We start from the raw sequence: 26,237 nt of genomic DNA on the forward strand, positions 1-26,237 counted from the left end.
GTTTAGCAAATGTTTTTGTTCATTTAACTTAGTTTAATTATATATTCTGTGTTGTGTGATTATTTTATTAAGTTTATAATGCTGTTTAGCATTTAAAGTCTTCATTTCAAAGCTTTAAAAATAATGTATTAGGTGTTACTTATGACAATTTTGAGAGGGGCCTGGAACCTATCTCCCTCACTTCCCATTGACTTACATTATAAACTGGGTTTTAATTTACAACAGTTTCGATTTACAACCGTTCCTTCTGGAACCTAACCCCAGCGTAAACTGAGGGCTACCTGTATATATATATATATAAAAATATATATATATATATATATAGAGAGAGAGAGAGAGAGCTATAGATATATTTATATTTATACAGATACATATATATTTAACAGTATGTATAGTAATTCCTAAATATTTAATATGTAATATTTAAAAAAACGTGCTTTGAGATTAGCAATTCTTCATGTAACCCGTTAGACCTAAAGCGCAAAACATGAATCGCGTTACTCATATTTTACATATATATTCTTCACTTTGAAATTATTTTTTATTTTTATTATTAAATATATATGTAAAATAGATATCTAAAACTACATATCTATAGGAATAGATATGCAGGGATATTTATATACAGATATATATATAGAAATATGTATTTAAAATAAAAATAACATTGTTCTGTAAGTGAAGAATTGGAATGTGAAATATTTATAACTCCTGTCAGGTTAGCATGCGAGCGATAGGTGTTAGTTTTCTTCTGTTAAAATACGTTAACCTGGTCGCAATATCACGAAGCCCAGAAGTTAGAGTGCGTCGGTTTTTGCTCGTGCACAAACTTTTTACTTTTAACTTGTAATATGCACAACCCAGTGCGCACAAAAAGATAACTTCTACCAAAGTTTACGCTTGAGTAGGAGGGCTAAATAGTGCACCACTTGTAATCTAGGTCACAATCCTTTAGAAAAGTATTTTCACAAAATTCCCTGTTAAAGTCTGTGGGGGACTTTTTGTACAGAAATAATTTGATAAACTTTTCTAAAGGTAATTGATCAAACACATTATTTTTGGACAATTTTACAACAAAACTACATTTGGAATGGAATTAGGGTAGTGTTCTAACCTCAAATTGAAAAAGATAATGATTCCAGCCTCTTCATTGAAAAAGGGACGTTTACTTCTTTATGCCAGGAACCAAGGGAAATAAAGACAGCATTTGAGACATATTATAGTTGTGCCTGTAGCAAACGTTGTCTTTATTTTTATTGGACCCTGCTATATAGAAATAAAGGTCTATTTTAACCAAATGTGCTGGAATTATACTTTTTTTTAATTATATTTGGATATGGCCAATCCAAGATTTTGTGCTGTAAACGCCTTGTAACTACAAATTTTCTGCAGTCTTGAAATATATCAACAGAGTCTGAATCATTGGTGGTTCTAGATTGTAATATTTGGTGGTGATAACAGGTTGTGAAAAAGTTGATAAAACAGCACACATAATATTATATGGAGCCCTTCGCAGCTCATCGGGGTACTACATGTGCATTTGTAAGCGCATAACACCCCTCAGCTCGCCCATAGAACCGTCCCTGGTCTGAATGATTGTTGGCTACAGTTGTAAGTTTGTAAGTGTTAAATATTTGCATGTGTGTTTTGTTATAGAAAAGTATTCTTTCTGAATAGAATGTATAGAAAAATACCTCGCTAAATTAAATGAGAGGTAAAAAAGAAGTCCTGCTACATAGAATGCACGTTTTTATAAAAAAAAAATTGTCTCGCTAAATAGCAACTAGCGGATATGCTGAGGAGGTACAAATCGCAGTCAATTGCACAATTTTTGAGTTTTGACGTTTCCTTTAAGTTTTTTCTCACCAAGATATTAATTTCACAAGTGAGTTATATTAACCTAGAAAAATTGAAAGTGGACATTTTTGAATTGTCAGCTCTAAGTCTTAAATAAAAACTAATATCTAGCGAAGATCATTTGCATAGATGACTAATTTCTGGACATATACATATTACAACAATTTCTAAGATGGTCTACAGCTGTGATGTTATATCTTATGTCATTATATAAAGGAAAACATCTATAAAAGCCAGAAAAGACTGTGTCCTAGAGCTACTGACTGAGTCATTGGTTTAAATCCCTTTTAAAAGAACATGAAACCCAATTTTTTTCTTTCATTATTCAAATAGAGCATGCCATTTTAAATAACTTTCCAATTTCTTTCTTTCTTTCTTTCTTTCTTTCTTTCATTATCTAATTTGTTTCACTCTCTTTGTATACTTTGTTGTAGAGTATACTTAGGTAGACTCAGAAGCTGCTTATTGGTGGCTTCACATACATGCCTCTTGTCATTGGATTTAAGCTAACTCCCATAAGTGAATTACTGCTCCTTCTGCAAAGGATACAAAGAGAATGAAGAAAATTGGATAATAGAAGAAAATTGGAAAGTTGTTTAAACCTTTGGCTGCTAAGCCATTTCCCACCTGGGTGCTAAGCTGGATTTGAGCTTTTTTATTTTTTTATTTGTTTAAATATATTTACTTTTATACTTTTACCGTTGGAAAGGTTAGGCGATTACCTTTCCAACGGTGGGTCTTGGGGGTCTGAGGCTGCTTAGATGCCTGAGATACAGGCTTCTAAGCAGCATGCCCCCATTTCCCTATATTATTCATTGTTAATTTTAAATAAAGTTGCGCTGTGACATCATCACGTCATTGCACATGATGTCACCGCACGAAAAGTGAAGACCCAGCAATGCTTCTCACTATTCAGGCCAGATTGCTGGGGTGGGGGTAGGTGGGAGCCCCCGATTGCCCCCCCCCTCAAGGTTGGGCTGAGTGCTAGCGGCCGGCTCTGAGCCGTCTCATCACCTGACTGGGACAATTTAGCGATGGCTCAGAGCCGCCGCTAGCACTCAAAGGGTTAAAATCATGCAATCTATCAGGTAGATTACAAGTTATGGGCACAACGAGGTGCAAAACGAATGCAACAAAAGTTGCGTTATTTCACACTCCATTGCGCTGCCATTACAAGTTTTCAAACAGCTGCCTTGTGCGTGCGATATGGTTGCGTTGAGCTCCATACCGCACAAAATACAAGCACTGTTTTGACGTGCTCGTGCACACTTTCCCCATAAACGTCAATGGGGAGAGCGGGTTAGAAAAAAACCTAACACCTGCGATCGCGGAATGAAAAGCTCCGTAACGCAGCCCCATTGATGTCTATGGGGAAAAAACAAGTTACGTTTAAACATAACATAAACCCCATGTCTAACCACCCCTAATCTGCCGACCCCGATATCGCCGACACCTACATAAAGTTATTAACCCCTAATCTGCCGCTCATGATATCGCCGCCACCAAAATAAATCTATTAACCCCTAATCTGCCGCTCCTGATATCGCCACCACTATACTAAAGTTATTAACCCCTATTCCCCTGCACCCCAACATCGCCCACACTATAATAAATCTATTAACCCCTATTCCTCCGCTCCCCGACATCACCGCCACTAAATAAAGTTATTTACCCCTAAACCTCTGGCCTCCCACATAACTTATAAAAATAGAGAAATAGAGCCAATCCATTTAAGTATAAAACATAACATTTATTCTTCCCATCAGGGTATTTAAAAGTTCAAAAACACTCCACCACAATACATACAAAAGCCAGGATAAAAACAGCTGTGGATTAGAGCATACGCGTTTCGGCTTGAGCCGTATTCATAGCTTAACTGAAACTATCTGAGGTGTACTATTAAGTAACCCCTATTCCACAGCCATTGGTTAAAATCAAAGTAATTAATTAATTAAACACAGCTGTTTTAACCACCATATCGTAAAGAAATCTAAACCTATTAAACCATAGTAAGAGTAATATTGGTACTATGTCACCCTCAAATATACACTGAAACACAGCAAGCAATATACTCTGTGAACAATTGGGTAATACAAAAACAACACATATTTTCCATTCAGAATTTAGAACATGGTAAATGGACATAGTATCGCTATATATTAAAGTGCAAAAATTAGAAACATAAATATATATGCACTCATATGCCTAGATACTTATAATACTTGATTCATGTGAGAATCGAACCTGCAGCTTGTCAGTCCCTAGGTGAGAGATCTAACCCCTAGACTATCCTAGTATAATGAGGAGTTTAGTGAGACTAGTATATAAAGAGTAATGTGGAATCAAATGCCCTAAAATAATATATGCTCTAGAGTATACTCTCACACTAGAATAATGATAGTACTTGGGGGGATCGAACCTGCAACCTGTTAGTCCCTAGGTGTAAGATATAACCACTAGACCACCCTGAGGTTATTGACTACCTCAGTGAGCTAAAATATAAAATGTAGATGATGTTATGTATATTAGAGATATGTAATATATAAGATTACAGAGGTACTTGATAAAAGGGAAAGTGATGTCTATAGTAGATGTGACTTATCCGAATTACAAGAAAAGGGACAGTAGACGGGACAGAGACACCCCCTTCAATTCATAGGTGTTATCTTAAACTTATCACTATATATGGAAAATTCTCATTTCTCGTCAAACTTATTGGACTTCATGTTAGAACTTCTATTTAGAAATACTAATTGTACTTGTTATGTAATAAAAATGTTGAAAGAGAAAGAATAAAATAAAAATAGTTAAGAGTAAGAAAAAGAAAAATTAGAAAAATAGGAAGAAACATTAGAAAAAAATTATTTAGGAACTAAAATATATATTAGAAAATTGTAGTGTTTACAGGCTGGCTACCTCACTTAGCAGTATTATACCGTCTGGATGAGAAAGATAGAAAACTCATAAACAGCAGACCATTTTAAACTTGCCAGTGGTTGATAAGGTCATATTCAGAGTTGAAACCCTGTGGGACCCTGGTCTCCAACCTGAAGATCCAATACATTTCATTCCTGCTCAGAATTTTGTGCTTGTCACCCCCCCTTTTCGGGAGGACACTTTTATCAATGACCTGCCACCTAAAAGATTCAAGGCTTTTGTCATGGTAAGAGGCAAAATGCTGGACCAAAGGAGTTGTGGATTTCCCCACTGTGATTGTAGAGAAATGTTCTCTGATTCGTGATCCTACGTCTCTAGTGGTTTGTCCAACATATTGCCTCTTACACATGATACAGGTGATAAGATATATGACAAATGTGGAATTGCAGTTGAGGCAATATTTAATATCGAAACTTTCTTGAGTAACTTCAGATTTAAAAGATTTTGCAAGTACTGCATAGTCACATGGTTTGCACTTGTTTCTTCCACACTTGTACATACCCAAATGGGTAAGCCAAGAACTTTGTGAGGATAACAGAGGTGGTAAATCAGATGGGGAAACCATATTCCCAATACTCATACAACGTCTGTATGAGGTTCTGATACCTTTCTTTACACAGGGGACACGTTTATCATCTGCAATGAGCATATTGAAATGTTTCTTAATAATCCCACAGACCTGTTTATATTGTCTGTTGTGTCCAGTTACAAAAGTGACGCCCCCAAAATTCGTTTTGGGTTTGTCCCTCTCCTGTACGTCCCTCAGAAGTTGGTCACGATTAATAAGGTCAACTTCCTTATTGGCCCTGTCGATAACTCTATTGGAGTATCCTCTTTGACTCAGGCATAAATTCAGTTCTTTTGCTCTTTTTTGGTATTGACAGTTATCACTGCAATTCCTTTTAAGGCGGATATGTTGTCCTTTTGCAACCGCATAAGGGACAAAATCTGGATGGCATGATTTAGCATGGAGAAGAGAATTCCCTGCTATAGGTTTTCTGTATACATCCGTATGTATAATGCCATCTGGTCCCACTTTCAAAGTCACATCCAAATAATTTATACTCTCTTTCTGAGATTCAAAAGTAAAGGAAAGATTTAAATCATTAGTGTTCAGACAATCCACAAATGACGCAGCTCTCTGTGTGTCCCCCCTGAACACAAAGACGAGATCGTCAATATACCTCTTATAAAAAGAGATATATTGACGAAAAGGGTTTCTATCTCCATATATGTGGAACAGCTCCCACCAACCTAGGAGCAGGTTAGCATAGGAGGGGGCAAACTTAGGCCCCATAGCTGTCCCACATATCTGGAGATAGAAAACCCCCTCGAATTTGAAAAAAAAAATGAGACAAAAGAAACGGAGTAACTTCTAGGATAACATCCTGAAATTCAATAGTATATTCTGTATATTGTCTCAAGAAGAACCCCACTGCATCAACACCCCTCTGATGGGGTATTGATGAGTATAAGGCTGTAGCATCAACCGTAAGCCATGAGTCAGTGGCACTATCCCATTCAACTTCTTTTACCAAGTTTAGGATGTGTTTGGTATCCCTCAAATAGCTTTTTAAAGATATCACCAGAGGTCTCAAGATGGCATCGAGCCACTGTGATAAATGCTCCATGAGAGAGCCAATCCCGCTCACTATAGGGCGGCCCTTCACCTCCACTAAGGACTTGTGTACCTTAGGGAGGTGATGGAATATTGGGACCACTGGATTGGGAACATACAGAAAGTCTGCTGTATCTTTATCAATGAAACCTTTATCCAAGGCCATATCTATGAAATGTGACAGTTTCCTTTGGAAGATCTTTGTAGGGTCTGAGGATAATACTCTATAACTTTGTGTGTCATTGAGCTGTCATTTAGCCTCCTGTATGTAAGCATCCCTGTCCAATATCACAACTGAGCCGCCCTTATCTGATGATTTAATCACTATGTTTCTGTATTGTTTAAGTTCATTGAGAGCTTTCCTCTCTCGAAAAGACAGATTGGATACTACACCCTCTTCTGAAGTCTTAGTCTGTAGGGATTTAAGATCTATCTCAACCCTACGGTAAAAAGTTTCAATAACTGTTCCTCGACTTTGTATGGGATAAAAGGAGGAGGGATTCCTAAATCCACAAAAGTTATTGTACACACCTACATTGCTCCCTGTCTCAGGGTAATCCCATGTGATACTTTCTAAAGTAGTAGTATCCACTGCTTGTTCAAAAGTACTATCTGTACCTTGGTCTTTGGTGGTCAAAAGGGTCTGCCCCGGTGTCTGGAGGGGTGTGTTATCATTAGAAAAAAAGTGTTTACGTAAGGTTATGTTTCTGACCAATCTATTTACATCAAGTATTGTTTGGAACATGTTGAAATTGTTAGTAGGGACAAAATTAAGGCCATAACCCAACACCTTAACCTGTAGAGGGGAGAGTTCTCTACTCGAAAGATTAATTACATTGTAGGTTTGTACTTCGTCTGGGGCTTGTTTCCCCTGAGTTGATATCGATTTTGTAGATTCTGGGTTTGACCCCCGCCTGTGGGTTGTAGGTGGGCCAAGGGAAAAACCTGTTCTATTTGTCTGTTTTCTTCATGTGAAGGAACAGATACAATGTTTGGCTGGATTTGTTGATAATTAGATGAAGCTAAATGTGAATGATATTGAATATCTGAATTGTTTCTATCAAGTTGTTCCAAGTATCTTGTGTGTGGTTGAGAGGTCATGGCCCCTGTAACTGCATTAAAATGTTGATTATGGCCATGATAATTGTAGGAGGGTTGTTCTTTCATAGGTGCAATGTTACTAGTGTAGGATGTATAATTTTTAAGAATACTAGCTCTAGGTTGTTGGACATCCTCTCTCCCTGAACTTTCTTCACCTGATGACACGTCACTATCAGAAAAATGAACTTGCCTACTCTGGCCTGAATTTCGTGAACCTCTTCTGCGCCTATTTCTTCCTCTCCCTGAATCTCTGTTATATGAATTGCCATACTGTTGCTCCCTTCTAGTAGTAAATCTCTGTTTTCTGTTCCAAACATACACAGTATTTGCATTATAGTCAGTAACATCCCTTAAATACTTTATATTTTTCTTAGTCACAATATCATTCTTAACACTAACCAAGACAGATTTTAGAATAACATCAAATTGTGCATAATTAGAATCAGATTGGTGAGCCAAAAGTTCAGTTTGTACTTCATGTATATTTCTTCTTAGGTCATCTACAGGGAGTGCAGAATTATTAGGCAAATGAGTATTTTGACCACATCATCCTCTTTATGCATGTTGTCTTACTCCAAGCTGTATAGGCTCGAAAGCCTACTACCAATTAAGCATATTAGGTGATGTACATCTCTGTAATGAGAAGGGGTGTGGTCTAATGACATCAACACCCTATATCAGGTGTGCATAATTATTAGGCAACTTCCTTTCTTTTGGCAAAATGGGTCAAAAGAAGGACTTGACAGGCTCAGAAAAGTAAAAAATAGTGAGATATCTTGCAGAGGGATGCAGCACTCTTAAAATTGCAAAGCTTCTGAAGAGTGATCATCGAACAATCAAGCGTTTCATTCAAAATAGTCAACAGGGTCGCAAGAAGCGTGTGGAAAAACCAAGGAGCAAAATAACGGCCCATGAACTGAGAAAATTCAAGCGTGCAGCTGCCAAGATGCCACTTGCCACCAGTTTGGCCATATTTCAGAGCTGCAACATCACTGGAGTGCCCAAAAGCACAAGGTGTGCAATACTCAGAGACATGGCCAAGGTAAGAAAGGCTGAAAGACGACCACCACTGAACAAGACACACAAGCTGAAATGTCAAGACTGGGCCAAGAAATATCTCAAGACTGATTTTTCTAAGGTTTTATGGACTGATAAAATGAGAGTGAGTCTTGATGGGCCAGATGGATGGGCCCATGGCTGGATTGGTAAAGGGCAGAGAGCTCCAGTCCAACTCAGACGCCAGCAAGGTGGAGGTGGAGTACTGGTTTGGGCTGGTATCATCAAAGATGAGCTTGTGGGGCCTTTTCGGGTTGAGGATGGAGTCAAGCTCAACTCCCAGTCCTACTGCCAGTTTCTGGAAGACACCTTCTTCAAGCAGTGGTACAGGAAGAAGTCTGCATCCTTCAAGAAAAACATGATTTTCATGCAGGACAATGCTCCATCACACGCGTCCAAGTACTCCACAGCATGGCTGGCAAGAAAGGGTATAAAAGAAGAAAATCTAATGACATGGCCTCCTTGTTCACCTGATCTGAACCCCATTGAGAACCTGTGGTCCATCATCAAATGTGAGATTTACAAGGAGGGAAAACAGTATACCTCTCTGAACAGTGTCTGGGAGGCTGTGGTTGCTGCTGCACGCAATGTTGATGGTGAACAGATCAAAACACTGACAGAATCCATGGATGGCAGGCTTTTGAGTGTCCTTGCAAAGAAAGGTGGCTATATTGGTCACTGATTTGTTTTTGTTTTGTTTTTGAATGTCAGAAATGTATATTTGTTAATGTTGAGATGTTATATTGGTTTCACTGGTAAAAATAAATAATTGAAATGGGTATATATTTGTTTTTTGTTAAGTTGCCTAATAATTATGCACAGTAATAGTCACCTGCACACACAGATATCCCCCTAAAATAGCTATAACTAAAAACAAACTAAAAACTACTTCCAAAACTATTCAGCTTTGATATTAATGAGTTTTTTGGGTTCATTGAGAACATGGTTGTTGTTCAATAATAAAATGAATCCTCAAAAATACAACTTGCCTAATAATTCTGCACTCCCTGTAGTTGTTTCAATTTAAAAGTGACCAATAGGAGCATCAGCCTCACAGGACACTCACTCAAGATGTCATTCCAGGCATTTATAAATTCAGTGTCTGATGTTTCAAACGTGGGGAACTTATTTAAGCGCAGTCCCCTGGGTATAATTTTAAGCTTTAAATATCGTTCCAGTGTCCATATGTCCCACTGAAGTTTAGTCTCCTTGATAAGCAATCTCTCAGTTTCAATAAACAGGTTGCTCAGGGAGAAATCACTTTTTTCTGTGGAAAACATTTTATCCAATTCAGATATAGAGGGATCCCTTTCTGAAAAAGGTAATAAAGAGTAGTATTGTTGTGGTGGTGGAGGAATATCCAAAGAAGCAGCCCCCTGCATAATGTCTCTCCCACATAACTACCACTAAATAAACCTACAGGGAGTGCAGAATTATTAGGCAAATGAGTATTTTGACCACATCATCCTCTTTATGCATGTTGTCTTACTCCAAGCTGTATAGGCTCCAAAGCCTACTACCAATTAAGCATATTAGGTGATGTGCATCTCTGTAATGAGAAGGGGTGTGGTCTAATGACATCAACACCCTATATCAGGTGTGCATAATTATTAGGCAACTTCCTTTCCTTTGGCAAAATGGGTCAAAAAAAGGACTTGACAGGCTCAGAAAAGTAAAAAATAGTGAGATATCTTGCAGAGGGATGCAGCACTCTTAAAATTGCAAAGCTTCTGAAGCGTGATCATCGAACGATCAAGCGTTTCATTCAAAATAGTCAACAGGGTCGCAAGAAGCGTGTGGAAAAACCAAGGCGCAAAATAACTGCCCATGAACTGAGAAAAGTCAAGCGTGCAGCTGCCAAGATGCCACTTGCCACCAGTTTGGCCATATTTCAGAGCTGCAACATCACTGGAGTGCCCAAAAGCACAAGGTGTGCAATACTCAGAGACATGGCCAAGGTAAGAAAGGCTGAAAGACGACCACCACTGAACAAGACACACAAGCTGAAACGTCAAGACTGGGCCAAGAAATATCTCAAGACTGATTTTTCTAAGGTTTTATGGACTAATGAAATGAGAGTGAGTCTTGATGGGCCAGATGGATGGGCCCATGGCTGGATTGGTAAAGGGCAGAGAGCTCCAGTCCGACTCAGACGCCAGCAAGGTGGAGGTGGAGTACTGGTTTGGGCTGGTATCATCAAAGATGAGCTTGTGGGGCCTTTTCGGGTTGAGGATGGAGTCAAGTTCAACTCCCAGTCCTACTGCCAGTTTCTGGAAGACACCTTCTTCAAGCAGTGGTACAGGGAGAAGTCTGCATCCTTCAAGAAAAACATGATTTTCATGCAGGACAATGCTCCATCACACGAGTCCAAGTACTCCACAGCGTGGCTGGCAAGAAAGGGTATAAAAGAAGAAAATCTAATGACATGGCCTCCTTGTTCACCTGATCTGAACCCCATTGAGAACCTGTGGTCCATCATCAAATGTGAGATTTACAAGGAGGGAAAACAGTACACCTCTCTGAACAGTGTCTGGGAGGCTGTGGTTGCTGCTGCACGCAATGTTGATGGTGAACAGATCAAAACACTGACAGAATCCATGGATGGCAGGCTTTTGAGTGTCCTTGCAAAGAAAGGTGGCTATATTGGTCACTGATTTGTTTTTGTTTTGTTTTTGAATGTCAGAAATGTATATTTGTGAATGTTGAGATGTTATATTGGTTTCACTGGTAAAAATAAATAATTGAAATGGGTATATATTTGTTTTTTGTTAAGTTGCCTAATAATTATGCACAGTAATAGTCACCTGCACACACAGATATCCCCCTAAAATAGCTAAAACTAAAAACAAACTAAAAACTACTTCCAAAAATATTCAGCTTTGATATTAATGAGTTTTTTGGGTTCATTGAGAACATGGTTGTTGTTCAATAATAAAATTAATCCTCAAAAATACAACTTGCCTAATAATTCTGCACTCCCTGTATTAACCCCTAAACCGCCAGCCCCCCACATCGCAACAACCTAAATTACACTATATTAACTCCTAAACCTAACCGTAACCTTAACCGTAACTCTAAACCTAACATCCCCTAACTTTAACATAATTAAAATAGAGCTAAATTAAAGTTACAATTATTAAAGGACCAGTCAACACAGTAGATTTGCATAATCAACAAATGCAAGATATCATGACAATGCAATAGTATTTAGTCTGAACTTCAAATAAGTAGTATATTTTTTTCTAACAAGTTTAAAAGTTATGCCTATTTCTACTCCCCCTGTACCATGTGACAGCCATCAGCCAATCACTAACGCATACACGTACCATGTGACAGCCATCAGCCAATCACAAATGCATACACGTTTATTCTTGCACATGCTCAGTAGGAGCTGGTGACTCAGAAAGTTTAAATATAAAATGACTGTGCACATTTTGATAATGGTAAGTAAATTGGAAAGTTGTTTAAAATTGCTACTCTATCTGAATAATGAAAGTTTAATTTTGACTTGAGTGTCCCTTTAACTAAATAATACCTATTTAAAACTAAATACATACTTACCTGTGAAATAAAACCTAAGCTAGCTACAATATAACTAATAGTTATATTGTAGCTAGCTTAGGTTTTATTTTTATTTCACAGGTAAATTTGTATTTATTTTAACTAGGTAGACTAGTTAGTAACTAAATAGTTAAAATAAATACAAACTTACCTGTGAAATAAAACCTAACCTGCCTTGCACTAGTACCTAACATTACAAAAAATAAAAAACCTACCATTCTAAAAATTAACAAACGAAATTATCCAAAACAATAAAAATGATTCCTATTCTAATACTCTTTTTTTTTAACCCCCCCCCTAATCTATAATAAACTACCAAGGGCCCTTAAAAGGGCCTTTTGTGGGTCCTTTGTAGGGCATTGTAGGGCATTGCCCTAAATAAATCAGCTCTTTTTCTACAAAAGAAAAACAAACACCACACCACAAAATAAAAATAAAGTAAAACCTAATCTACCCATTGCCCTGAAAAGGGCATTTGTATGGGCATTGCCCTTAAAAGGGCATTCAGATCTTTTGCTGCCCATTAAAAATAAAAAATAGCTATTTTAAAAATAAAAACCCACCCCAAAACGGAAAAAAACATTACACAAAATAACAAACGAATTATCCAAAATAGTAACAATTATTCCTTTTCTAATACCCATTTAAAAAAAAAAAACACCCTAAAATAAAAGAAACCTAATCTATAATAAACTACCAATAGCCCTTAAAAGAGCCTTTTGTTGGGCATTGCCCTAAAGAAATCAGCTATTTTTTGAAACAAAAATACAAAGACCCAATACATTACAAACCCCCACCCCCCCAAACCCACAAAATAAAAAAACGAAATCTACCCATTGCCCTGAAAAGCGCATTTGTATGGGGATTGCCCTTAAAAGGGCATTTAGCTCTTTTTCTTGCCCTTAAAAGGGCATTTAGCTCTTTTAAGAAATGCCCAACCCCAAATCTAAAAAAAAAATCCACCCAAAAAACCTAACACCAACCTTTCTTTAGGTACTCACATTTGCTGAAGTCCCGCTTGAAGGATCTTCATCCCGGTGGCTCCATCTTCATCCAGGCGGCATCTTCTATCTTCATCCTGGCGGCATCTTCTATCTTCATCCCGGCGGTGCGGAGATGGTCCATCCTGAATACATCCGGCGCGGAGCATCCTCTTCATACGATCGCCGCCGTGTACTGAATCTTCAATGCAAGGGAGCCTTTTCAAAATGGCGTCCCTTGCATTCCTATTGGCTGATTTGATTTTGTAAATTCAAATCAGCCGATAGGATGAGAGCTACTGATATCCTATTGGCTGTTCAAATCAATTTCAAATTAATAATTTTGTATTTTTTATTTTTGTAATTTTAGATTTAATTTTTTTAGTACTGTTAGGTTTTTTTAATTTCATAGGTAAGTTTGTATTTGTTTAAGATAGGGATACTGTAATTTTAATTTAAAGTTAGGGGGTTGTTAGGTTTACGGGTTAATAGTTTAATTTAGTTTTTCCTTTCATGTAATTGGCAAGAGTCCATGAGCTAGTGACGTATGGGATATACAATCCTACCAGGAGGGGCAAAGTTTCCCAAACCTCAAAATGCCTTATAAATACACCCACAATTCAGTTTTACAAACTTTGCCTCCTATGGAGGTGGTGAAGTAAGTTTGTGCTAAGATTTCTACTTTGATATGCGCTTCTCAGCATTGTTGAAGCCAGATTCCTCTCAGAGTACAGCGAATGTCAGAGGGACGTGAAGGGAGTATCACTTATTGAATATGATGATTTCCCTAATGGGGGTCTATTTCATAGGTTCTCTGTTATCGGTCGTAGAGATTCATCTCCTACCTCCCTTTTCAGATCGACGATATACTCTCAATTTACCATTACCTCTACTGATAACTGTTTTAGTACTGGTTTGGCTATCTGCTATATGTGGATGGGTGTCTTTTGGTAAGTATGTTTTTTTATTACTTAAGACAACTCAGCTATGGTTTGGCACTTTATGCATTTATATAAAGTTCTAAATATATGTATTGTACTTATATTTGCCATGAGTCAGGTTCATGTATTTCCTTCTGCAGACTGTCAGTTTCATGTTTGTGGAATATAAACATTTTTTTAAGAAATGTATTTCTTACCTGGGGTTTAGTCTTTTTTTCAAATGACTACTTCTTGCAAATTGCGGGCGGTATTAGGCCCGCAGGTGCGTCAAATGCTAAACTTTATTGCGTCATTCTTGGCGCGAGAATATTTTTTGTGCGAAAGAATACATCTATGACGCAACTTCGTCATTTCCGGCGTCATACTTGACGCCGAGACCTTTCACACGGTTGTCACACGTCATTAGTGACACGAGTGTGTCATTTCCGGTTATTTTTGGCGCCAAAAATGTTTAAGTTTAGTGATGTCGCAAACCTAAAAATTTTGGTTCGCGAACGGCGGACTCGAACTTCCGCAACTGTTCGCGAACCGGCGAACCGCCATTGACTTCAATAGGCAGGCGAACTTTCAAACCAACAGGGACTCTTTCTGGCCACAATAGTGATGGAAAAGTTGTTTCAAGGGGACTAACACCTGGACTGTGGCATGCCGGAGGGGGATCCACGGCAAAACTCCCACGGAAAATTACATAGAGTATGCAGAGTCTGGTTTTAAGCCATAAAGGGCATAAATCACCTAACATTCCTAAATTGTTTGGAATAACGTGCTAACTTGGCAAGTGGGCCTGGCACACACGCTGGCAGGCAGGCAACTGCAATTCAATTGCACTAGCAGACTGATGTTTCACAGTCAAAAAAGTTTTTTTTTTAAATATTTACACTACTGTTACAACAAATATGAGTGGTGCCACTAACTTGGCAAGTGGGCCTGGCACACACGCTGGCAGGCAGGCAACTTCAATTAGATTACACTAACAGACTGATGTTTCACAGTCAAAAAAGTTTTTTTTTTAAATATTTACACTACTGTTATAACAAATATGATTGGTGGCACTAGTTGGCAAGTGGGCCTGGCACACACGTTGGCAGGCAGGCAGGCAACTGCAATTAAATAACTCTAGTAGCAGACTGATGTAAAAGTTTTTTTAAATTTTTTTTTACACTAATGTTGCAACAGATATGAGTGGTGGCACTGAGGATGGAAGTAGGCACAGGATATGCTGGGAGCCTGACACACAGGCTGTCACTAGTGGCAGGCTGGCCTGGCAACTAAAATTAAATAACACTAGCAGACTGATGTAAAAGTTTTTTTTTAAAAAGTTACACTAATGTTACAACAGATATGAGTGGTGGCACTGAGGATGGAAGTAGGCACAGTATATGCTGGGAGCCTGACACACGGGCTGGCACTAGTGGCAGGCTGGCCTGGCAACTAAAATTAAATAACACTAGCAGACTCACTGATGTAAAAGTTTTTTTTAAAAAAAGTTACACTAATGTTACAACAGATATGAGTGGTGGCACTGAGGCTGGCAGTGGCAGGCTGGCTTGGCAACTGAAATTAGATTACACTAGCAGACTGATGTAAAAGTTTTTTTTTTTAAAATTTACACTAAAGTTACACCAGATATGAGTGGTTGAAAACAGAGCAATTAATCACAGTATATCCTGTAGGCCTGACACACAGGCCTGATGGAAAATGAAATTAGATTACACTAGCAAACTGATGTAAAAGTTTTTTTTAAAAAAATTTACACTAATGTTACACCAGATATGAGTGGTGGCACAGAGCAATTAATCACAGTATATGCTGTGGGCCTGACACACAGGCCTGATGGAAAATGAAATTAAATTACACTAGCAAACTGATGTAAAAGTTTTTTTTTAATTTACACTAATGTTACACCAGATATGAGTGGTTGCAGTGAGCAAGTAGGCACAGTATATGCTGTGAGCCTCACACACAGGCTGACAGGCAGGCAAATGCAATTAGATTTAAAAAAAAAACAAAAAAAAAAAAGACTGAAGTTCTAGCCCTAAAAAGGGCTTTTTGGGCTGAAGTTCTAGCCCTAAAAAGGGCTTCTTGGGGTGCTGTCCTTACAGCAGAGATCAGATGAGTCCTTCAGGACTGTAGTGGACACTGAATACACTAGCCTAGCTATCAATTTCCCTATAAAATCAGCAACAGCAGCACTATCCCTCCTCTCACTAAGAATGCAGGACCGTAATGGATCTAAAATGGCTGCTGCCCAGAAGCTGGGAGGGTCTGGAAGGGAGTGTCTGCTGCTGATTGGCTGAAATGTGTCTGCAGACTGTGAGATTACAGGGTCAAAGTTTACGCAATGATGACGAATAGGGGGCGGATCGAACATCGCATATGTTCGCCCGCCGCGGCGAACGCGAACAAGCTAAGATCGGCGGGAACACCGCTATTTAAGTTACGTTGTGCATCATACTTGGTGCCAAACTTTTTCATTATTTCAATACCCCATTTATGTTTGCCTCTTGACTTTTTCTCTATCAGAGGGCTATGCTATTTGCATTTTTTCCCATTCCTGAAACTGTCATATAAGGAAATAGATAATTTTGCTTTATATGTTGTTTTTTCTCTTACATTTTGCAAGATGTCTCAATCTGATCCTGCCTCAGAAGTTTCTGCTGGAACATTGCTGCCTGACATCGGTTCTACCAAAGCTAAGTGCATTTGTTGTAAACTTGTAGAAATAATTTTGCCGAATGTCATTTGTAATAGTTGTCATGATAAACTTTTACATGCAGATAGTGTATCCATCAGTAATAGTACATTGCCAGTTGCAGTTCCTTCAACTTCTAATGTACATGATATACCTGTGAATTTTAAAGAATTTGTTTCTGATTCTATCCTGAAGGCTTTGTCTGCATTTCCACCTTCTAATAAACGTTAAAGGTCTTTTAAAACTTCTCATTTAGTTGATGACATTTCAAATGACCAACAACATAATAATTTATCCTCTTCTGATGAGGATCTATCTGATTCAGAAGATCCTTCCTCAGACATTGACACTGACAAATCGACTTATTTATTTAAAATAGAGTATATGCGTTCTTTATTAAAAGAAGTGTTAATTACTTTGGATATTGAGGTAACCAGTCCTCTTGACGTTCAGTCTAATAAACGTTTAAATGCTGTTTTTAAACCTCCTGTGGTTTCTCCAGGGGATTTTCCTATTCCTGAGGCTATTTCTGATATGACTTCTAAGGAATGGAATAAGCCAGGTACTTCTTTTATTCCTTCTTCAAGGTTTAAAAAATTGTATCCTTTACCAGCAAAATCTATAGAGTTTTGGGAAAAAATCCCCAAAGTTGATGGGGCTATTTCTACTCTTGCTAAACGTACCACTATTCCTATGGAAGATAGTACTTCCTTTAAGGATCCTTTAGATAGGAAGCTTGAATCTTATCTAAGGAAGGCCTATTTATATTCAGGTCATCTTCTCAGACCTGCAATTTCTTTGGCTGATGTTGCGGCTGCATCAACTTTCTGGTTGGAGAATTTAGCGCAACAGGAATTGGATTCTGACTTATCTAGCATTATTCGCTTACTGCAATATGCTAATAATTTTATTTGTGATGCCATTTTTTATATTATCAAAATTGATGTTAGATCCATGTCTTTAGCTATATTAGCTAGAAGAGCTTTGTGGCTTAAATCTTGGAATGCTGATATGACATCTAAATCTAGATTACTATCTCTTTCTTTCCAAGGTAATAATTTATTTGGTTCTCAGTTGGATTCTATTATTTGAACTGTCACTGGGGGAAAGGGCGTTTTTCTGCCTCAGGATAAAAAACCTAAGGGTAAATCTAAGGCTTCTAACCGTTTTCGTTCCTTTCGTCAGAATAAGGAATAAAAACTCAATCCTCCCCCCAAGGAATCTGCTTCCAATTGGAAGCCATCCTCAAATTGGAATAAATCCAAGCCATTTAGGAAACCAAAGTCAGCCCCTAAGTCCGCATGAAGGTGCGGCCCTCATTCCAGCTCAGCTGGTAGGGGGCAGATTAAGGTTTTTCAAGGATATTTGGATAAAATCTGTCCAAAATCAATGGATTCAGAGCATTGTCTCTCAAGGGTATCGAATAGGATTCAGAGTAAGACCTCCTGTGAGAAGATTTTTTCTCTCACGTATCCCAGCAAATCCAGTAAAAGCTCAGGCTTTCCTGAAGTGTGTTGCAGACCTGGAGTCTTCAGGGGTAATCATCCCAGTTCCTTTTCAGGAACAAGGTTTGGGGTTTTATTCAAATCTATTCATTGTCCCAAAAATGGAAAATTTATTCAGACCAGTTCTGGATCTGAAAATTTTGAATCGTTATGTAAGAGTACCAACTTTCAAGATAGTGACTTTAAGGACTATTCTGCCTTTTGTTCAGAGAGGACATTATATGTCCACAATAGACTTGCAGGATGCATACCTTCATATTCTGATTCATCCAGAACATTATCAGTTTCTGAGATTCTCTTTTCTAGACAAGCATTACCAATTTGTTGCTCTTCCATTTGGCCTAGCAACAGCTCCAATAATCTTTTCAAAGGTTCTGGGGGCCCTACTCTCTGTAATCAGAGAACAGGCTATTGCGGTGTTTCCTTAGTTGGACGATATCTTGGTACTAGCTCAGTCTTTACGTACTGCAGAATCTCACACAAATCAACTAGTGTTGTTTTTTTTTCGGAAACATGGTTGGAGGATCAATTTACCAAAAAGTTTCTTGATTCCTCAGACAAGGGTCACCTTTTTAGGTTTCCAGATAGATTCAGTGTCCATGACTCTGTCTCTAACAGACAAGAGAAGTTTAAAATTGGTTGCAGCCTTCCGGCACCTTCAGTCTCAGTCATTCCCTTCAGTGGCTATGTGCATGGAAGTTTTAGGTCTCATGACTGCCGCATTGGACGCGATCCCCTTTGCTCGTTTTCACATGAGACCTCTACAGCTTTGTATGCTGAACCAATGGTGCAGGGATTATACAAAGATATCACAGTTAATATCCTTAAATCCCAATGTACGACACTCTCTGACGTGGTGGATAGATCACCATCGTTTAGTTCAAGGGGCTTCTTTTGTTCGGCCAACCTGGACTGTGATCACAACAGATGCAAGTCTTTCAGGTTGGGGAGCTGTTTGGGGATCTCTGACAGCACAAGGGGTTTGGAAATCTCAAGAGGCGAGATTACCAATAGATATTTTAGAACTCTGTGCAATTCTCAGAGCTCTTCAGTTTTGGCCTCTGTTAAATAGAGAACCGTTCAATTGTTTTCAGACAGACAATATCACAACAGTGGCATATCTTAATCATCAGGGTGGGACTCACAGTCCCCAAGCTATGAAAGAAGTATCTCGGATACTTGCTTGGGCGGAATCCCGCTCCTTTCTAATCTCTGCGGTGCATATCCCAGGTGTAGACAATTGGGAGGTGGATTATCTTAGCCACCAGAGTTTACATCCAGGGAAGTGGTCTCTCCATCCAGATGTATTTTCTCAGATTGTTCAGATGTGGGGTCTTCCAGAGATAGATTTTATGGCCTCTCATCTAAACAAGAAACTTCCCAGATACCTGTCCAGGTCCAGGGATATTCAGGCGAAAGCCTGCTTACATTTTCCTGCCTCTAGTTCTCCTTCCAAGAGTGATCTCCAAAATCATCATGGAACAATCATTTATGTTGCTGGTGGCTCCAGCATGGCCACACTGGTTTTGGTATGCGGATATGGTTCGGATGTCCAGTTGCCCACCTTGGCCACTTCCGTTATGGCCAGACCTACTATCTCAAGGTCCGTTTTTCCATCAAGATCTCAAATCTTTAAATTTGAAGGTATGGAAATTGAACACTTAGTACTAAGTCATAGAGGTTTCTCTGACTCAGTGATTAATACTATGTTACAAGCTCGTAAATCTGTCTCTAGAAATATTTATTATAGAGTTTGGAAGACTTACATTTCATGGTGTTCTTCTCATAAATTCTCTTGGCATTCTTTTAGAATTCTTCAGGATGGTTTGGATAAGGGTTTGTCTGCAAGTTCCTTGAAAGGACAAATCTCTGCTCTTTCTGTTTTATTTCACAGATAGATTGCTATACTTCCTGATATACACTGTTTTGTACAGACTTTAGTTCGTATTATGCCTGTCATGAAATCAATCTCTCCTCCTTGGAGTCTTAATTTGGTTCTGAAGGCTTTACAGGCTCCTCCATTTGAGCCTATGCATTCTTTGGACATTAAACTACTTTCTTGGAAAGTGTTGTTCCTTTTGGCCATCTCTTCTGCTAGAAGAGTTTCTGAGCTATCTGCTCTTTCTTGTGAGTCTCCTTTTCTGATCTTTCATCAGGATAAGGCAGTTTTGCGGACTTCTTTTCAATTTTTACGTAAGGTTCTGAATTCTAACAACATTAATAGAGAAATTGTTGTCCCTTCCTTATGTCCTAATCCTAAGAATTCTTTGGAAAGATCCTTACATTCTGTGGATGTGGTAAGAGCTTTGAAATATTATGTGGAAGCTACTAAAGATTTCAGGAAGACTTCTAGTCTATTTGTTTTATTTTTTGGTCCTAGGAAAGGTCAGAAGGCTTCTGCTATTTCCTTGGCTTCTTGGTTGAAACTTTTGATTCATCAAGCTTATTTGGAGTCGGGTCAGGAATTACAGCTCATTCTACTAGATCAGTCTCCACTTATTGGGCTTTTAAGAATGAAGCTTCAGTTGATCAGATTTGCAAAGCGGCAACTTGGTCCTCTTCGCATACATTTACTAAATTCTACCGTTTTGATGTATTTGCTTCTTCGGAAGCAGTTCTTGGTAGAAAAGTTCTTCAGGCAGCTGTTTCAGTTTGATTCTTCTGCTTTTGATTTAAGTTTTTTTTTCTTTCAATTATGAAAATAAACTTATTTTTTTGGGTTGTGGATTAATTTTTTCAACGGAAATTGACTGTTTTTATTTTATTCCCTCCCTCTCTAGTGACTCTTGAGTGGAGATCCACATCTTGGGTATTGCTATCCCATACGTCACTAGCTCATGGACTCTTGCCAATTACATGAAAGAAAACATAATTTATGTAAGAACTTACCGATAAATTCATTTCTTTCATATTGGCAAGAGTCCATGAGGCCCACCCTTTTTTATGGTGGTTATGATTTTTTGTATAAAGCACAATTATTTCCAAATTTCTTTTGTTGATGATTTCTACTCCTTTCTTTATCACCCCACTGCTTGGCTATTCGTTAAACTGAATTTTGGGTGTGGTGGGGGGGGGTGTATTTATAGGCATTTTGAGGTTTGGGAAACTTTGCCCCTCCTTGTAGGATTGTATATCCCATATGTCACTAGCTCATGGACTCTTGCCAATATGAAAGAAATGAATTTATCAGGTAAGTTCTTACAAAAATTATGTTTTTGCAATGTGGGGGGCTGGTGGTTTAGGGGTAAATAGGTTTATTTAGTGGCGGTGATGTGGGAGGCCAGAGGTTTAGGGGTTAATAACTTTATTTAGTAGCGGCGATGTTGGGGAGCGGTGGAATAGGGGTTAATAACTTTATTACAGTGGCGGCGATGTTGGGGTGCTGGGGAATAGGGGTTAATAACTTTATTATTGTGGCAACGATGTCGGGGAGCGGCGGAATAGGGGTTAATAACTATTATTTGTGGCGACGATGTCGGGAGCGACAGATTAGAGGTTAATAAGTATATTTTGGTGTCTGCGATGTTGGGGTCGGCAGATTAGGGGTGTTTAGACTTGGGGTTTATGTTAGGGTGTTAGGTTTAAATGTAACTTTTTTTTCCCTATAGACATCAATGGGGTTGCGATCGCCATTACGTGCTTCAGGTGTTTTTTTTTCTAAAACTCTCTCCCCATTGATGTCTATGGGGAAAGCGTGCACCAGCACGTCAAAGCAGCCCTTGGATTTTGTGCGGTATGGAGCTCATCGCCACCATATCGCACGCACAATGCGGCTTTTTAAAAACTTGTAATGGCAGCGCTATGGTGGGTGAAATAACGCAACTTTTGTTGCGTTCGTTTTGCACCCTCTATAGCACAAAACTTGTAATCTAGGTGTTTGTTTCTAGTGGCACAGGTGACCACCATATTTAAAGATGCCAATGCAAGTGCTGATGATAAACAATGAAGTTGGCTAATTGTGAATGTATCAATATTGAAAAAGGGTATCATCTGTACCTGTAAACCTGCCAGAAATAATAAAACAACAGATTGTATTATATCTACATGACAAAAAAGTGACAAAATGACTTGAGTATTATCTTATGTATAATTCTCTGTACCTGAACCAGTTCTGGAGTGAGACGTTTTGCTTTCAGCCACTTTTGAAATCGTTGTGTCTTCCTCAGCACCATCTCTATACTACAGGTTTTGCAAGGATTACGGGAGTTGCATATCATTTTGTCTGCCATATCATGCTGATGTTTGCTTGCCAGCCGAAAAATCTCTACTGGCTTCCAGGCCTCTCCATCATCAGTGTAGTTTCCCGAGTAATTCTGAAGAGAATCAGGAGGAAGCTGCAAGTGTGGAGCGAGCCAGCTGTCAAACCTGATAAAGATAACAATATGGTTTATGAATGGTAATCAGGGCCGCCACTAAAAATTTTGGGGCCCCTGACTTAACCATTGAACAGGGCCCCCCCCTCATTTGACATGTGCAATTTTTGACCAAGTGACTAAAACGTATATGCACTTTATTCTTAAGTGTCTATTTAAACTTGGAAATGTAAAGGTAGTAACATACAAACACACAGACACACACATACACTGAAACACATACACACACACTCACACATAAGAATTCACATATAGACACTCTAGCAGACACGCAAAGAAACACACTCAGACACAGATACCCAAACAAACTCTCAGCACTTGTATACATTGACCTGACAAGTAATGAGGTAAACTACAGTTTTGTAAAAAAAGGAGATTTATAAAACAAAATATGGAGTTCTGATTATCTTTTTGTAAAGGAAGATGCCAACTAAATGATGCCAACAGCATGCAGTGGCTGAAAGGAAGGGCCCTGAACTGTCTAAACAATAATTTAAAGGTTAAATAGTGGATTGGTCACTTCCGGAAAGGGTCTTATTAGTCTCAAAGTCTGTAGAAAGATGTGAATAATCAGTAGTAAGGTCAAAATGTCCTAAAAAGGAACAGACCATGGACACACACACAAACTCAAACTTGCACATACACCCAGGGAAACACCGACAGAGACAGCCTCAGAAAACACACAAAGACACACACACACACACACACACACACAGAGACACCCACAGAAAACACACAAAAACATACACACACAGAGAGACAACCACATAAAACACAGAAAGACATACATACACACACCCTCACTGAGACATCCACAGAAAACACACAAAGACATACACACACCCTCACAGAGACACCCACAGAAAACACACACCCTCACAGAAACATCCACAGAAAACACAGACATACACACCCACCCTCACAGAGGCATCCAGAGAAAATACACAAAGACAAACATACACACACCCTCACAGAGACACCCATAGAAAAAGCTCAAAGACATATGCACACACCCTCACAGACATCCACAGAAAATACACAAAGACATACACACCCACCTTCACAGAGAGACCCACAGAAAAAACACAAACCAAAGCACAAAGACATAAACACAGACACCACAGAAACACTCTCAGGAGGATACATTTATGTACCTTGCATCCCCTAAATCAACAGTGTGTGACATGCATGATAAAAAATTGCAGAAATTAAGAGATCACTTTTTAAAGAATCATATTTGTAAATGTGCAAACAAAAATAATTATGTAAATTCAAATTGTACATTAATGATTTGTGTAGATGGTTAGATGAAGAAATGTATTTTTAAAAAGGTTGACATATGTTTGATTGTTCCCCATTTTCCCCAACCAAGAGCACCACTTCAAATATAGTGTACAAATCTTCCCATCTGTCAGCTGTACTTATGGATTTTGAAAATGCTGTACTCTATATGGTCTTGGTGGAACCATAAGCTGTGGTACTCATACCATTAGATCTGGTTAAATGCAGGATTTAGGCTTGTTGGTATGTATTTCAAAATTAAGTCAGCTGTAGTGTAAACTGAACAGTTTTAAGTTAACCTGTCTCATTTCAAACACTGAGCAATCTTAGTCTGAAAGTATAACATGTTATGCAGATGTACAAATCTTACATAAAATGCCTCCTTGCATCTGGAAAGTCCTTGCATAAAGGGGCAGTAAACTGGAATGTAATATATATAGTATATATATAAAATGCATATCTGCCAAAAGGGCACCTACCATTTTTGTATTGAGGAGGAAACATTTCTGCATTGTTTTAAATATAGAATTTTTTACAGCATTGTCAAATAACCATAAATACACTGCTGCTAAAAAAATGTGTTTTTATGGACCCCTGGCCCCACCATACAACTACTAACACACTGAAGTTACAATCTGAAATTGCACAAAGAAATAAAAAACATTTGCTAAGTAAGTCCTACCTCCTCTGCAAATGAAAGTGATCTGTCATCTGACTCAGGCACACACTGCACAAACAAAGTGCCAAGTCTGTTTCCCACTGTGCATAGTGGTTTAGTGCACACTCAAAAATCCTCTCAAATGCTAATACTTTACACCTTGTAATACCATTTCCCATGATCAATTAGCACTCTGCTGTAGTACCCACTGGTGGCTGCCAAAATGTAAAAAAAAAAAAAAAAAAAAAGTTTTTTTTTTTTTTTTAGTTCTTGCCTCATGAGGCCCCCCTGACCCATTGGGCCCCTGACAGGAGTAACCCCTGTCACCCCCTGATGGCGGCCCTGAATGGTATTATAAGCTCAGAATACATTTGGCATTTTCAAAAGTCATTCTTGTTCCTATGTAAAGCACAATACAAAATGTAAATACATGGATTTTAGGGACATGAAACCCAAATTTTTTCTTTTATGATTTATGATGATGATAGAGCATGTGATTTTGAACAACTTTACAAATTATTTCTATTAGCTAATTTGCTTTGTTCTCTTTTGTAATCCTTTGTTGGATACATAGGTAGGCTCAGGATCTGCTGATTGGTGGCTGCACCTCTGCACATATATGCCTCATTTTATTGGTTCACCTGATGTGTTCAGCAAACTCCCGGTAGTGCATTGCTGCTTCTTAAACAAAAGATATTGTATACTCTTTCTGAATCATATAAGAAAAATGTTAGGTTTCATGTACCTTTAACTATAAGTGCGTAGCAGTTTTAGAATGTAGTCCATCTTCAAATATTTAAATGGACAGTGTTAGAAAAAAAATAAGTAATATACCAAGGAGCGCGCCCAGTAATATAAGATTTTTTTGACAGTAACGTAATTAAATATATCTGCCTGATAAGGTTCAATAAAATTTACTTAAATAGCACACAAATCGTAACCAATATATAATATTAAATATTTAAGCAGCTGTCTTATTTTTTTAAAAATGCACAGAAAAAGCATAACTTGTTTCTCACTGTTGAGTTCAAGCATCGAGATAACCAGCAAGCAGCTCTAGATAATATATATAGGGGCGGATTTATCATATATGTCTGGCGGACATCGATAAATGCTGTCAGATTTGCAGCCCATTGTCCGCTAGCAGGGGGAGTCAATCAACCCGATCGTATGAGATCGGGCGGATTGATGTCCACAGCCTCAGAGGTGGCAGACAAGTTAAGGAGCAGCGGTCTTCAGACCTAAAGGCTCGCGTGGAAACAGGTACCTTAAGGGCGATTTGGCCCCAAATAAATCATTCCCAGGAAGAAATATTAACTCCAAATAATATTTCTACTACACTTTAATAGTCATATAAATATAAAACGTACAATAAAATGTTAAAACAATAGCAACAATACTTGCACTTAAAAAAGTTAGGAGATAAATATCCGTATTAAAAACGAATAGATTCAGGATAAACGCAAGGACAGACCGCCGACTCGTACACAAGCTCCACTATCATCAGGTGATGTTTACAGTGCAGTCCTGCGTTTCTTTTTATAGGGCAATGACTTGTATTTCTCACTTCTAATATGTTACATATAATTTCAATGTTGTATATATATTTTTTACAAACAACATTTAGTAGTACATATATATATATACAGGGAGTGCAGAATTATTAGGCAAATGAGT

The 26,237-nt window shown here is 38.3% G+C and overlaps 1 protein-coding gene across 1 annotated transcript in view; it reads right to left on the bottom strand.

Moving 5' to 3' along the window:
* DIPK2B (divergent protein kinase domain 2B) overlaps positions 1-26,237 on the bottom strand; it is a 224,595-nt gene that overhangs the window by 116,455 nt on the left and 81,903 nt on the right. The window contains exon 2 of the mRNA XM_053706501.1: positions 22,349-22,613. Coding sequence (XP_053562476.1) covers positions 22,349-22,613 — 265 coding nt within the window. The remainder of the gene's footprint in view (positions 1-22,348; positions 22,614-26,237) is intronic.

The sequence above is a fragment of the Bombina bombina genome, chromosome 3, assembly GCF_027579735.1.
Source record: "Bombina bombina isolate aBomBom1 chromosome 3, aBomBom1.pri, whole genome shotgun sequence".
Taxonomy (NCBI): Eukaryota; Metazoa; Chordata; class Amphibia; order Anura; family Bombinatoridae; genus Bombina; species Bombina bombina.